General features: G+C 38.5%; 1 protein-coding gene across 1 annotated transcript in view; it reads right to left on the bottom strand.

Moving 5' to 3' along the window:
• epas1b (endothelial PAS domain protein 1b) overlaps positions 1-15,331 on the bottom strand; it is a 61,873-nt gene that overhangs the window by 17,960 nt on the left and 28,582 nt on the right. Inside the window, exons 2-6 of the mRNA XM_034681830.1 lie at positions 12,061-12,251; positions 6,379-6,533; positions 5,340-5,427; positions 1,924-2,042; positions 1,038-1,240 (exon numbers count right to left, since the gene is read on the bottom strand). Coding sequence (XP_034537721.1) covers positions 1,038-1,240; positions 1,924-2,042; positions 5,340-5,427; positions 6,379-6,533; positions 12,061-12,251 — 756 coding nt within the window. The remainder of the gene's footprint in view (positions 1-1,037; positions 1,241-1,923; positions 2,043-5,339; positions 5,428-6,378; positions 6,534-12,060; positions 12,252-15,331) is intronic.

Below are 15,331 nucleotides of genomic sequence, written 5' to 3'. Positions count from 1 at the left end.
GCGTTAGTCATCACCTCCTTATAGTGTTAAAAAGTATTCCAACTTTAAACTTTTTCTTCTTAGCTAAATTGGCCCCCCAAAAGAAAAATCATTCCACCTTCAAAATCCATCAACATGGTGGCAGACGCGCCTCTTGAGTACACTCGCGTGACAGCAGGAAAGAGCTCCATGCTGTCCCACTAACACGACTCACAAGATGTCAGACAGCAGTTGAAGTGACATCTAAACAAGACTGGAATGTGTTTTTTAGGCTTGTCTTCAGAAGTATCTCTGATCCAGAACAGTTGGCGCGGTCCACCAGTGTCGTGAGAGCATCTTATTAGGAGTATTAATGATTCATCTCTGGCTTACATTTCTCACTGACGCCTTTGCCAAGTCAAACAGAATCAGCCAACACCGTAATCAGTCAAAAAGTCTAGTGTGTTTGTGTATTTGTGTGTGTGTGTGTGTGTGTAGGGCACACTGTACTTAAGTTATGTTTTAACTGGCAGCGGGCCACAACATGAAGGTGCTGCTCTGTTTCTGAACTTTACTCTGGTTTAAGATTCAACAGGTGCACAAAAACATTTTTTGTTGAGTCACTGATTCAGAAGAGTTTTGAGTTTCAGGGATTTTTTTTTTTTTGCAGTTGTTTTCATACTACAGTCTATGTAATTGCCATTACTACTTTGTCTTAGTTTACAAATGATTTTTACTAATATATACTTCACACATATCATTTTATATTAAACTTATGTCTGATGCTCTGTTGTGCAACTCTAATTTCACTGTCCTATAATTTAAGAGTTATCTGACACTATCTGACAGGAAAAAAATAAAACTATTAACTCTTTAGAGTTTTTTTCTTATTATTATTTGATGAAATATGTTCCACACTTTAATTCCCATACAACCTCTTCTACTTACTCCATTAATAAGAGATAGAGATAGAGATTTATGAAACCCCATTCAGTCACTGACAGTCTGCCCTTCCTTTCACTGTAACATAAGCCAACCCCAGGCTCCGTGTATCTGACTGTGTCTGTGCTTGAGCCTACCTCTCATCACAATAGGTGAACTTCATATCCATGCTGTGTCTGCTCAGGAAGGTCTTGCTGTCCAGCGGTGTGTCGATGTTAGACGGGTGTGGGATTGGTTCACACATCAAGACAGCGCAGGTGAGCGGGGGCTCCTTGAAGCCACACAGCCCTCGTGGAGGGCAGCTGTTGTACATCTTCAGGTGTCCGGTGCAGTGCAGCACCTAGGGGTGGGGGGGATAGAACTTGAATGGCTGAATGTGACATTTCGGGGGTGTCTCTGGTGTTTACTAAGCAGCTAATATTGATGTTACTTCCCTGTAATGCCATTTTAGTGATATCCCAGGACTTCACAAAATATCTACATCTCAGTTTTCATGTTTCTTCTTCTTGGAAAACCCATACTATGATGGTATATGATGTTGATGTTATAATTTATGTTCACTTTGTGACTTTGTTCCACAGAATTGTGACTCAAGTCAAAGAAAGAAAAGAGAAAGGAAGACACTGTATTTAGTGCACTGAGGTGTAATCTTTGCTTTTTGCTTTCAAGTTGTTAAATATTGGACCTTATAATACCTCTGAATCACCACAAATAATTCTGAGAGAAGACCAATCTTACTTTTCACAACATGTTCATGTTCACAGTTTGTGCACAGTTTACCAAAGTCAAATTCCTTGTGTGTTCAAGCATACCTGGCCAATAAAGCTGATTCTGATTGTGATTCTGATTCAACCCCTAAACAATGAGGCTGCCAATGTCATCATTACAAGATCTCACCAGAAAGTTGAAAATTTGTAATGACATCATGTCTAGTTTAGGAATGTTAGGGAATGTGTTATTTCTTCAACACATGACGTGCAGATGTTGCAGATGTATGATCTTGTTGGTGTCTCTCTCTCTCACCTTCCAGCTGGCTGATTTGAGGTTGACAGTGCGTCCTCTGTTGGTCACTGTGCATTTCATCCTCATGAAGAAATCCCGTTCAGTGCTCATGTCTTTGCCTTTTTTACCAAAGCCACTGCCTGAAACACAGACAGTCACAAATGGGCAGGTTACACCAATATAACTTTTGCAGTCTAGAAAAAAAACCTTATATAAAAACTCTTATAAATATTAAAAAAAGGAAACAATACAAATGGGACCATGCATGGAGAACACAATTAATTCTATTTGTGTTAACCTGTTTGCTGACAATACATTCACAAGCTCACAAATAATCTTTTCATGAATGAAGTAGCTCTAAAAAAATCACACATTTTCAAGTCTTAAGTTGACCCAAACGAGCATGAATTATTTAGTCACATGGTAAACAACTGAATTATAAATAGTGCTCTTGGGGCTCATTACTGTTGGGATGGAACATCTTGCTTAAAATAAAATAGCTCAAAATAGTGTCATATGTTTTGCCCATTGTGGTGAACTGCATGCACGAACGGGTCATGGATTATGCACACTACATCTAAGGAGAAAAACATCTCTTAATGGCAGCTTCACAGGTCATTTAAATTGTTTTAGCCAAAGCTTTCAAAGTTCAGCAGTTTTACAAGGCTCGTCTCTCTTCTATGAAGACCTGTTTAAGTTTCAGTTTGATGCGTTTGTTCTTTTAAACTTGGCAGTAAACGTGTGTGACTGTTTCACTTCTGAGAAACTTTTAATACCATCCATACTTTAACTTCAATCTGACTTTTTGCTCAAAATTATAAAATGAATAAGTTCAAGATCAGATACTGTACATGAGTATTTTGCTTTACTTTATATATCTAAATCTGAAATAACCTAACTTAACCTACCTTCCCGTATGTGACTCAGAAACAGTTCAAGGTTGAAACTTGTGGAGGTCTTACACACACACACAAGCACACGCACACACAGACACACACACACGTACGCAAACACACACACGAGAGATTGAGAGAGAGAGGGAGAGGACGTGAAATTGGGCCAAGCTGTTACATCACAAGGTCGGAGTTCAAGCTCAGAGCCTCAGCTACAGGGCGAAGTGCTGAAGTGTGCCTTTTGTGAATCTGCACACTCACAAGAGTGTATTTATCTTTAAAAAGTTACAGCTAAAAAAACAAACAAACAAAAATAAAAAAAACTTCTCTGGACCTCACTAAAGAAAAGGTGTGTGTGTTCATGTGGTTATGTTTGTTTCAAATGAAAAGAAACTGAACAACATAACATATTGCTCTGATTGTGTTTTCTGCTCCTGCTGATAACAGTTATCAACCACAGCTTAGTGAGTGTGACTTACATGTGTGTGTGTGTTTCAGTTAGTTACACACTTACTATACTACTTACAGTTTTACACATTTGTATTAATGAAAGTAAAAGCAAAGCAAAGGCACACATCCTGCAGCCTCCCTGTAACTCTGTACCTTCCTTCTTACTTAATTTGATGTTTAATTTGTGAGCCTGGTTCCTACACACCCGTTACATACCATGCACTCTATCCACACCAGATAATGCCCAGCTCATCTCTCTCTCAGAGTCTTGTCTCGTCTTCTTGCCCCCCACACTCAGCGCTTATCAACGCCTTCCCCTTGCAATGCACACGTACACACACACTCACACACATGTATTGTATATTTCTCTGCTGTATCTCCCTTTAGGTTGCCCTCTATATGGTCTCTGGCCTTCTGTTCTCATGTTTGTTCTGGACACTTGTTCATTGAGATAGATGATGTTATGTAACACTCTTCATGTTGTTTTTGCCTCTTTTCCGTTGGTTAAGTCCTGTGTTACACACAGGAGTAGAAGAGTGCTGACTGGCAGAGGACTTAAAGCTTTCTTTCACCATTCCATGAGTGCCAACACTTCATCATTTTGTAATAAATTCATGATTGAGAAGAGGAATCCTTCTCATAACCTTGAGGGCTTTACACATCTAATACAGTTAAAACTTTCAAAAGATAAAGCATAAGAAGCCACACAAATAGTGTGAAATGGTTTAAACTTGCCCTCTCTTAGGTTTAAAAAAATGTTGGTATATATTCACACTTTGAATAACAACAACAGGGGAATATTGTTCATCACTACAAGCCATATGTTGGACTGAAATGCACTTTGTGTGTATTTTTCTGTTAGTTATTGCACAATTTTAGCTTGATGAGTAATATTTGCTTTTGGTGTTTTTGGAACACAATGTATGTGTTATGTTGTTTGCTTTGAGGCAACCACTTACTCACTCTGATAGACCCCTCTGTGCTCCACCATTTACCTTAGTTTTTAGAACAATCAGCCAAATCCCTATGACCAACTATTTTAGATTTAGTCTTTAGATGAAAATGTTACTTTTAGCCACTTTTTAGTCTTTTTTTGCCCTCTCTGGTAAAAGTCCGAACATATGCATCACAGTGTGTTATTTATTGGGCTGCAGAGTCACAGACCAGATCACTGCTAACCCACAGCCGAAAGCACCTAGGCAATGGGCATATGAGCATAAGAACTGACCATGGAGTAATAGAAAACAGTGGTTTGATAGAAAATCTTAGTGTTAACTTGGTTTACAAAGTCCCCAGATCTTAATCCAATTGAGCATCTGTAGGATGTGCTGGACAACAAAGTCTGATTTATGGAGGCTCCACCTTGCTATCAGGACTTAAAGGATCTGCTGCTAACATCTCGGTGCCAGATACCACAGCACACCTTCATGTGTTTGGTGGAGTCCATGTCTCATCAGGTTAGGACTGTTTTGGCTTTGACCTGATGCCAAGGTGCCTTTGGGCATTCGGCAATGACACCACAGCTGAAGGGTGTAAATTTGATTTGGTTTTTATAAAATATTGACTTCACTTTATTGTGATATATTTAACTAATCAAATGGATGTCCACAGCTTACAACATTATTTTTGCTCTTAATTATTCTTATTCATTATTGTTCTTTTTGATGACATTTTTTAAATTTAAAACCGAGCAAACATCATTTTAGGTGTTTGTTTATTAACAACTTTAAATGTATCTTGATGAAAATGTTGGTTCATGCAAAGATTTTCTTAAAGATTGCAACTTTTTTTTATTTCTGTGGCTAATTAATGCTCCCAAGATGTCGACTTAGCTCTGTATTGAACAGTTTGTGAACGTTTCACTGTTGCAGAGCAACTCTAACACACCAAATATATTTCATAGTCTAATGGGCTGATTGCCATGTGGATTGCTGAGCCTGTTTATGCTTTTATAGTCCAGACCGGTTACGTTTAATTGACCCCATGACCATCGTTCCGGGAACATTTCCAGAAGGAGTAAATGCTGATACACAGTAGTTGTTTAACACTGAGCGGGTTGAGTAAGAGTGATAACAGGGGTGGGTTTTAACTTACCGGCTGTCTTTAGGCTGAGATTTTCTCTGATCTCCTCGTGGTCACATGGATGGGTGAAGTCAAAGATGCTGTGACCTGTAAGGTCCACCTTAAAGAATACAAACAACTTCTTAAAAGCAAAATTAATACACATACTGCAGCACAGCACTTTAGCATTTAAAACCTTCCTGCTAATATCTATTTTAAGTTTCACAGCAGCTGATCTTTTACACACTGCAGCAGAAACAACAGCAGCTTGCTTTGGATATGCACAAGACAAAAATAAGGATTGGGTTGTTGTGTCCCGTCTAGAATTGTTTCAACACACAACAAGTAGAAACCTGTCCGATCAGATGATACAGAAGGTCAACAAAAAAATATTGTGGCATCTCTTTTTCTCTGTCATTTGCTTTTCCAAGTTGGTGGTAGGGAATAAAAAATAGCTGAGTAAGGTTTAAGTTGAACCTTCGTGTCTGCTTAGATTTAATTCAGTTAAAGACCCTAATGTTCCCCGTCTTTAGCCACTGCCCCATACGTTTTTAAGTCCACTTTGCTCTCTTATGTTTCATGTTATCTTTGGGTTAATTCATGTTTTTACTGTATTATATGGAGCAATGCTTTTCTTCTCGGTTTTCATACTTGACATGCATAATGCATAATGACAAACATATCCCCTGAGTGTAGCAATCTATTTCGGCTGCAAGACTTCATGATGAGGTTTCTCTCTCATAAATTAGATTTTGGTTTGATCTTTTTGGGACTTCCTGACAAAATAGAAATGACTAAAAAAAGTTTGCTCACACACACACAAAAAGATGAGTGTAAAAATATACAAAAAATGTTTTCATGAATTAACTTCTAAATTTACATCCTGATTGATTTCAAATTTGACTCTATTTACTGGGTTTTATATTATATGTGTATGACGTGAACATTAAAAAATGGTGGCACGTATGCATGTATATCATGTTTTGAATCGCTGCCACAGACTAAAATTATCAACAGTCTGCACGTGTCTTTGTTTTAATCCTGATGTACATGCACTTTAAAAGATGTTTACCTGTGTTAGCCCCATGAATTTGTTGATGTTCTCGGACAGGAATATCATGTCGCCATCTGATGTCACCACAGTGACAAAGCCCTCCAGTGACTTCAGGTACATGCTGTCCATCTGTTCATCCCCATCGCTGTCACCACTGCTGCTGCTGCTGCTGCCTAAAAGGAGAAGCAGAACACAATGAGTGTTACACCCACAATTAAGCAGCGACAACTGGTGTTAAAAGATGAAGCCAATGCAGAAGTGCCAAAAACTGGAGTTCCACAGATGTCTACTTGAGGTTGGTTGCAAAAGCCAAGGAGACCACATAAGAGCCCATAAAAAATGTCAATTTTTATAGCAGCATTAAACATGTTTACAAGCTGGTACTAAAATGGCAGCAACACTGTGGCCTCAAGTCAGCATTTCCAGTATGGTGATTGCCATTGTTGGGCTTCATGTTTAAAACAGAAACCAATGGGTGACATCACTGAAACGATGTCCTTCTTTTATACGGTCTATGCAGCTTTTTTAGTGCATAATTTAATTTGCTGCCATTAAATTAATTATTTCTTACAGTGGAGTGTTTTTGTAGTGTGCACACATCAGGCTTGTTTTTCCTTCTTGAGGCTTTGGCTCAAGGCCAAAATAAACCAGTGTAGCCTCTTCCTGCGTCTCAGGCCACTCCCGACCCCCCCCCCCCCCCCCCGCGCTACTGACAAATTATACCCAAAACTACACAAGCAGCCTTAATAGCTGCTCGCTTTTAGACATGACTTACACATTGTGCAAACATGTAAATAGCTGCATCCAAACATTTATACACAGATACTCCAGTGTGGCCACCATGTCTCGCTGCACTGATGATTAATACCAAAAAAGTAACAAAAAAATGCAGTTACTGACTAGCCGGCCCAGCTTGGAAGACTGTGTGGGTGTGTGTGTGTGTGTGGGTGTGTGTGTGTGTGTGTGTGTGTGTGTGTGTGTGTGTGTGTGTGTGTGTGTGTGTGTGTGTGTGTGTGTGTGTGTGTGTGTGTGTGTATGTGTGTGTGTGTGTATGTGTATGTGCGCGCGATAGCTTCATTCTGAACAAAGCCCAGTAGCCGATTGGGGTGGGGGTGCTTGCAATTCCTCCAGTGTGCTTCCCTGAGATAAGAGAGTTCAGTTCTCAAGGCTCCAGTCGAGGCCTGGGGCTTGAGTTTGGAGCCAGGCCCACATAGCCTTAACCCCCAGGGGAACCCAGAACTTTCTCATGGGCCCTGAAGAGCTGGAGGAGACTCTCGGGGCCAGGTCCAAAGTCCAGCAGCACCTTTGGCCTAGATACTTTGCTGTGAATACCAGTCATTTGGACCAAGACGCACTTTTCTTCTCTCTCTGTTGTTCTTTGGTTGCGTAACCGGCCCTGTTTGAAAATAATAGGGTGCAGAAAAGAGCATCTGATAGGGACAGCTGCTGCTCCGATAATCATTTCCTCTCTTTTTTTAAAAAAAACATTTGTTTCTGCTGCACTGGACAGAATGAAGACAGAGCAAAGGGGTAATTTGAGACTATCATAGATTGCGTTGTAGTTAAACAATTTATTTGTCGTCATTTTCTTCCTCCTTTATAATTACAGCTTTTTTGTTGCCAGCTCTCGTCATTGTCAGAGAACAGAAGACTTGAGGAGACGGACTTCATGGTGTGTGATGTGACAAAACGATCTGAGGAAGCCCTGTTAACGTCTTCAACTCTCTGATCTCAAAGTAACCAAAAGCCTTTCACTTTTTTACGTTTCATTTTTGATTTTATTTCTGCTAAAGGGTTGCTTGTCTCTACTTGCCATCCACAATGTTACTGCTGCCCTCCCTCATGGTGTCCAGGGGCGGGTTGAGGGTCATCATTATGATGATCACAGAACGAAGTGTGTTAATTCCACGTCATAATAAATATTGTCTTCAAAAGGAATTTGCGCATTACCTTTGACAGCCCTACTTAAAGCATATTTGCATATACTCTTGCAGTGAGGAATAACATCCATAGAACAATCCACAATATCTGAAGTGCAACTAAAGACTCATGTGACTGAAGTTAAAACAACTTTGATACAACTGAACCAAGCCTTAATAAAAACAGTCTAAAACATCCAGATCTGTCCTTGCTTGAAGACAATATTTGTATGTTTGCTGGAATGGGTATTGTTTTTACCTTTGGATGCAAATGCTTTAAGCTCAGTGCTAGCTTGCTTTTGCTTTTCATACAGCCTTTTTCAACACTGTCAACCAAACAGATTTAGATCTTTACATTTGTGTTCAATATTTAGAAGGACTAAGGGTGCAAAATAATTACTGGGCTGGTAATATATATATCACATTTACATAAAACTGTTGCATTGACGATAACATTAAACAAGGTGAATGGGACTCCTGCAGGAATATCTATGTTGACAATTCAGTCCTGAATCAGCTCTCTTTCTGTATCTGTCTTTGCAGTTGACACACCTTTAAACATAAATGAGGCAAATGTCACAACTTTTAACAGTGTTGCTTTTATCACTGCCCCTAATGGTTTTAGTTACTTTATCAGCAACTGAGAGATACTCTCACCAGCTCTGCTGCCGTTGCCTGGTTTGCAGGACAGGATCTTGCACCACTTTTCCCTTTTAGAGATGGTTGGGATCCAGTAGAGTAGCTCCTCAGGTTGCTTTCACATCTATGCCCAATAACTGTCATTACCTCCTGACTCTCAAGACCAGCCTGAAAAGGCAACAAATTTCATTTAAAATGCTAACGAGAAGTAACATTTTTGCCACAGTGTCAACAGCCAGAGGTGAAATGTGCTGCTGATTTTCTGCAGACGCATTCAATATGATCAATGGGATCATGTTGTCCTTGGTGTCGCTTTTGCTGTTGAGAATGGATCACCATTGTTATAGGGTTCTGACCAACCCCAGTCAAGTGATTAACACAGCCAAAAATGAAACCACTTTTTCTACATAAAAAGTGTCGAAAAGATGCTTGAGTAAGTAAGAGATTGAGCAAATAGTTGTTTTATTGAGCAAGCAATTCAGCTTGGACACTTTTTAGTTTCAGACTAAAGGGAGACTATAGGACTTCGATTTGTGCATCATCTATTTGGCAATCCTGACAGAGCTGTGGAATCCATGTTGGGTACCCCACAAATAACTTATTTAGAACACCAAGGTTTTAAAATCTAGGTTATGTAAAAATCTCAGTCTGTTTTTGAGTACCTCCTAATCTGTACATCTCTGTTCTTCAGGTCCCGGGTGAGCTTTCATTACATAACTGAGCTGTGCAGCAGCTTGCATATGCTTTTTGGTGCATATACAGTCTGTTTGTGTGTGCAGAAGTGTATGTGTGTGCTTGTGTGTGTGTGTGCAGGCCAGCATGTTTGGCGCCAAGGCGGTCGGCTGTTATGGCTAGCGAAGATGATGCCAGCAGCAGCTGAACGATGGGCAGAGCTCGTAGCTTCCTCTCCAATCTGCGCTTCTATCGCGGAGCAATCAGACGGGTTTGATAACACTCAATCTGCTGCCGCATCGCACGGATCTCCCTGTCCTCCCCTTCCCTCTCACCCACTGCTTCCCTACCCTTATTACCTAAATTGCTCCTCCTTCTCATGGGCTCTCCTTGTCTGTCTCATAAGCCTTCTTCTGTCCTCCTGTTCACCTCTTTCTCTCCTTGTAAAAATGTCTATTCCACCTACAGTACATCCCTTTGCTTACTGCCAAACCCTTCTTTTCATATGAGAGAGCATGTCTGATGACCACGTTTTTCCAGCAAATTTTGTCTTTCCGACTATTGCACTGGTTATAGGATCAGTTAAACCGCAATGCAAAACAGTGACATAAGTCAAAAAACTTGTTTTAATAAACCAGTTCTTTAGAAGCCATGAACAAAGTTTGTTGACATTGTGTAGTTGTGGCAGTCGAGGTTCAAAAGGCAGCTGCCTTGAATTTTGGAACATGATCCTGAAAGTGAAACTATCCGGAAATCAAGATAACAAGAATGCAAACCCCAAAAAACATACATATACATATATATTATTTATCCTATATTGTTATATTATTTCCACTTCTTTTTTTATTTTGGACTTCTTCATTACTTATTTCGTTATTTATTTGATCTTATCTTATTCCATTGATTTTTATGGATTACCTCTCAGCATTTTAATATTTTATTCTTTTTTATTTTGATGTATCATTTGTAATGTAGCATCTTAGTCTCTTTTACTGATCTAAACTTTTAGTATTCTGTTATCTTATCAAGTTACTTTATTTTGAACATCTATACCTCCAGTGTTACCTCCTCATTAAGATTAAGATATTAAGATATTATGATAGCTTTTCCTCAGTTTGTAAGCAATGTCTTTATTTATACCTTGTTCATAACCTTGTATATGAATTGTGGGGTGGGGTGGATCTTGTTGTATGTTTACTTTGTTCTATTTCATTATTACTATTATTATTGGTATATACAGCACTGTTGTATGAAATGTGTTTAAGAAATTAGGTTTGATTGATTGAAAACGATATCATTATTTGCTACTTAAAAGATCTCTCATTCTTCACATAAACATATAAATTGAACACAGTACTTAATAAGTTTGAATTCTTGACATTTCTTATTTCAAAGCTTTTCCGATCTTTCTCAAGTTTTAAACTCTTTTTTGTTTGACTGAACATAACCTTGTTCTTACTTATGTTGATTTTAAACCAAGCAAATTTTTAAACCCGATTTCTCTATAAATAGTGCTATACCAATAAATCAGTTAAATGGAGGAGGTTGATTAATCCTTTTTGTGATTAATTACATAGATATAGGAAGTAGCTGTCACCGTTGTTTGAGGAAGTATTACTGCCTGTTTACATTACTGTTTCCCCTGTATTACTGCATATATGCATTGTGCTTCCCCTGCAAACAATGCAAAGCACTTTATAAAACTAAAAAAAGTAGGCTATCAGGAGTTATATAAGGAGTGAATGATTGCAGGATAAAATGTCGAGTGGTGCTGTAAAGATAAACAGATAAGGTTGCGCTCTTGTATTAATCAGAATGCTTTCCTGTTTCAGCAGCAGCTTGTCATTACAATGGACTGTTAAACAGTTCTTCAAAGCCAGAATCTGAGTCTTAGTGACAGATCATTGTTGGATCAGGTTTCAAGGCAAAAAAATAAAACTTAAATGAAAGCATGTATGAAATGATTCACAAGACATCAAGGTTTAATCCGCATTATATCACAGATGTAATGCAGTATGTGGAAGATTAATAACTTAGAGGTATACAAATTTCACTTCACCATCTGTTCTGTGTAAACTTGGCCAACTTCACAAACAGTTTAGACCTCTGTTAAAACTGAATAAACTGTTTATTTTACGTGTAAATACCCTGTTGACTACTGTGGTGTGCTAAAAGCTGTTTGATTTTGCCATTCTCTGATCTCACTTCGAGACATAGACGTAGTGGAGGAATGTCAGAACAATAGGTCTGCTTCTTTGTCGTGCTTTCCTTGGCTTCTAATTTTAAATGAGACTGACGGAAGGAAAGAAATGCAAAAAAAAAGATATGAATACTTTCCTCCTTTACTGGACAATTAGTTACACATAGCAACACAGAAACGAAGACTCATACACAACACACTCTTCGGTGACAAAGGCAGCCGTTACATGTTTCCCATTTTGGCTGCGATTGCATGTTTGTATGGTCTTACCTGTGGCGATCAGCTTGCGTGTGCGCAGGAAGCTTATAGCCAGCCTCATGATGGAGGCCTTGTCCAGGTGAGCACTGACGCTGTGGGGTAAAGGCAGCTGGTGAGCAAGGTCATAGAAAACCTCTGTCTCTTTGCTGCGCCTGCAGCGAGCTGCATCCCGAGACTTCTCCTTACGGCGCTCTGAGCTGCTCCTGCACACAAAGACAACAGACATGGAGACAGTTAAGACTTCAGTTGTTTTATGGCACTGTAAACAGATGATTTGTTGATTTATTGCACTTTATAGTTTATATATCTTAGTAGAAAACAGTTTGGGAGAGAGATGGATTTTTTTTTGGCCCTTCAGATTTATGGCATCATGAATAAATCCTGAGGGAATGCCTTTATTGTTTGGGTCTTCTGACAGCAAAGAGAATCAGTTTCATAAATCAATATTTATTGAGACAAGCATCATATTTGACTGTACCCAGTTTCACAGTTAGTTATCCTAAAGTTCACTCAGAAGCTAAAACACAAACAGTTTTTCAGAATTAATAAAGGGAGATGTGTGTTCTCTTCAAGTCATGCTGCGACTGTTAGCTAAATCAAGCTACACTTAACCATGGCATTTAAAAAATTAAGGCCTAAATACCTGAAAATACCACATTAGAGAAACTTCTAAAAGTCATCAGGAGCCTGTTGTGCAATTTGGAAAAACATATTTTACTTCTATCAGTCTACACAGGAAAAAAATACAAGTTACGTCACTATACCAAATACTGTTTGTAATAGGATGAGTGAGGTTTTCTTATTCCTTCATCCCTATGCCAGTGACTTTCCTTTTTATTAACAATGATACAGATATGTATAATCAGACTGACCGACAGTGTATTTCATTTAATATTTGATACATCTGTTTTTTCTCCAACACAACACAAATTGTTTATACTACTAAGAACTTGCAGCAAAAATGTGTCATACCACAACTACAACAATCAGTACATCAAACATGCATAAATGTGCTGTGAGCAATCAGTCCTGTGCTGATGAACCCTTCAAGCTCCTACCAAGAACTTGTGTCTGAGCCATAGCGCAGCCGGCAACTACTACAGCCGGCGCTGTCGCTCCAGTAAATGGCAACTACCATAATGCTCTACCAATGGGACATAAACACACACAGATGACTTTCCTATCTTTAGAGATGATGGTGAGTTGGACTTGAAATTCTGATTTAAATGACCAGGAAATAAGTTACTTCAGATCATAGCTATGTAATCAAAACTATAACTAAAAAGCAATTTTTTGGCCCGGATCTATTTTATTCTTTTTTTTTAAGGAATTTTTTTTTTGAATCATATAAAAAAAACACTGACATGATGTGGTGACTGCTATACTTGATAGTGCAAAACTCCAGCAAAAGGAAAAGAGAAAAAACACTTAGGCCTCAAGTCGATCAGTTTTCCCTCCTTTCTTATATCTCTAAACTGTTTTGCACCGTAAATGAATTCCCTTGTTTCCTGTAGCCTCACTGCATTTTATTCAATGGTTAAGAGCTGCCATTATAAAAACAAGACTGGTGATATTTTAAGCTTATCCTATCTCTGATAAGTTGTGGCGCAGCATGTTCAGTTATCTGTGTTTGTTCAATGTGTTCCTTTTGATTCAGATTGAGCAAGGCCTTTATTTGATTTAACTACATGTTTGGAACTGAGCCACTATGTCGCTCCACGTGAGGTTAGAAGTATCACATAGAAGACAACTTGTCTTTAAAGAGAAACATGCCTACTCCAGTGACTATTCTCATTTCCTTTAAAAAAACAAAGAGCTGTCTTCCCACTTCACATGACACATACACAATGCCTTGTTAGTTTGTGCCAGTCAGTACTCAGAGTCATTTTCTAAGGATATTTATTAATATTTTTGCCGGCCCTTTTCCCTGAAATGACTCAAATCAGATTTAAAAGTCAAAGTTCAGACAAACAGTTTGGATGTCACTCATTCAGCAGCTGTCTATTTTTATTTGCAGACGGTGAAGTACTGCTCAGTTTTATAATTAAAGAGAGTCGATGTAGGGCCAAAAAAATAACCATATTATAAATGAAACATCAAGTTATCATCTCAGCACGTTTAAATTTCACCCTTCTAATCCAGCAGTGACACAAATGTTAAAGTCTAAAGAAGCACATATCTGCATAAAGTGTTCATTCATGAAAAGCAGCACCACAGTGCAATGCAGTTTGAAACTACTGCAGTCATATAGGGATAGACAACGACAAATACAAATACTGCATGTAATATAAAGCTGAAATTTGATCCATTTGTTTTTTCTTGTGTTAAGTGCTTGATTCTGAGTTGTCAATACTCCATAGTTACTGTCTGTTACTTCTTGATAACAGACAAGGCACTGGGAAAAGTGAAGCTCATTGTGCGTTGTCTTGTTAACGATGGGAAAACCAAAAAAAGAAACAAGAGTGGAGAAGAGGGAGGGGAGTTTAAGACTTGGAAATGTTGGCTATGACAGACCAATCTACATATACATGGGATTTTAAATCCTCACCAACAACCAGCTCACTATACAATATCCCTGGCAAAGTGTTTAGCTCTGATATTACTTGAAAAAACATGTAGAATAAAACAAATCCTTGACAAGTGTGTTCATGATACTGCTGTGTCAGTTGAGAGAGGATGATCAAGCTTAAATACCAAAAATGTTGTTATCGTCACACATTTACTGGGTAAAGATTTTCATCTGTTTTGAAAAACTTTTCCTCTATAGATGACTTTTCAGAATCAGGAAAACAAAAAAGTGAAAAAAGGGTGCAATAGAAATCTTAACCACATTACAGTATTAAACATGTGCATCCAGGGAAAAATTACAACATGGAAATGTCTTTTTAATCGAGGGAAAACAGATAAAATCCTTAAAGTCAGAAGAAAACATGGAATGTGATTTACACCCAGTATAATAAAACTATTATCAGCCTCAACACTTCTGCTGTTGCCACATTTATGTCCAAGGACCTCTCGTGTAACAGAGAGGCCATTTTTCTGTCATCACAACATAAAAATGAGGAAATGTTAACAGAGTGCCAGTTAGTTTTAAGTGTCACTACAGGGCTAATAAAAACTACACAAACCCCACAAGGAGGATTACAGAGTCTTCATACCACATTTAAATGATGGCTGTGCTTCGCAGCCTCAGAGTGAGCATGTTGTGTTTTAAAGGTGACATATCATGCAAAATTGACTTTTTAATGGTTCTTTACCTGAAATATGTTTCCCTGGCATGTCT

Source organism: Notolabrus celidotus, chromosome 4 (assembly GCF_009762535.1).
Source record: "Notolabrus celidotus isolate fNotCel1 chromosome 4, fNotCel1.pri, whole genome shotgun sequence".
Lineage (NCBI taxonomy): Eukaryota > Metazoa > Chordata > Actinopteri > Labriformes > Labridae > Notolabrus > Notolabrus celidotus.
This window is presented reverse-complemented; position numbering and strand designations above follow the sequence as displayed.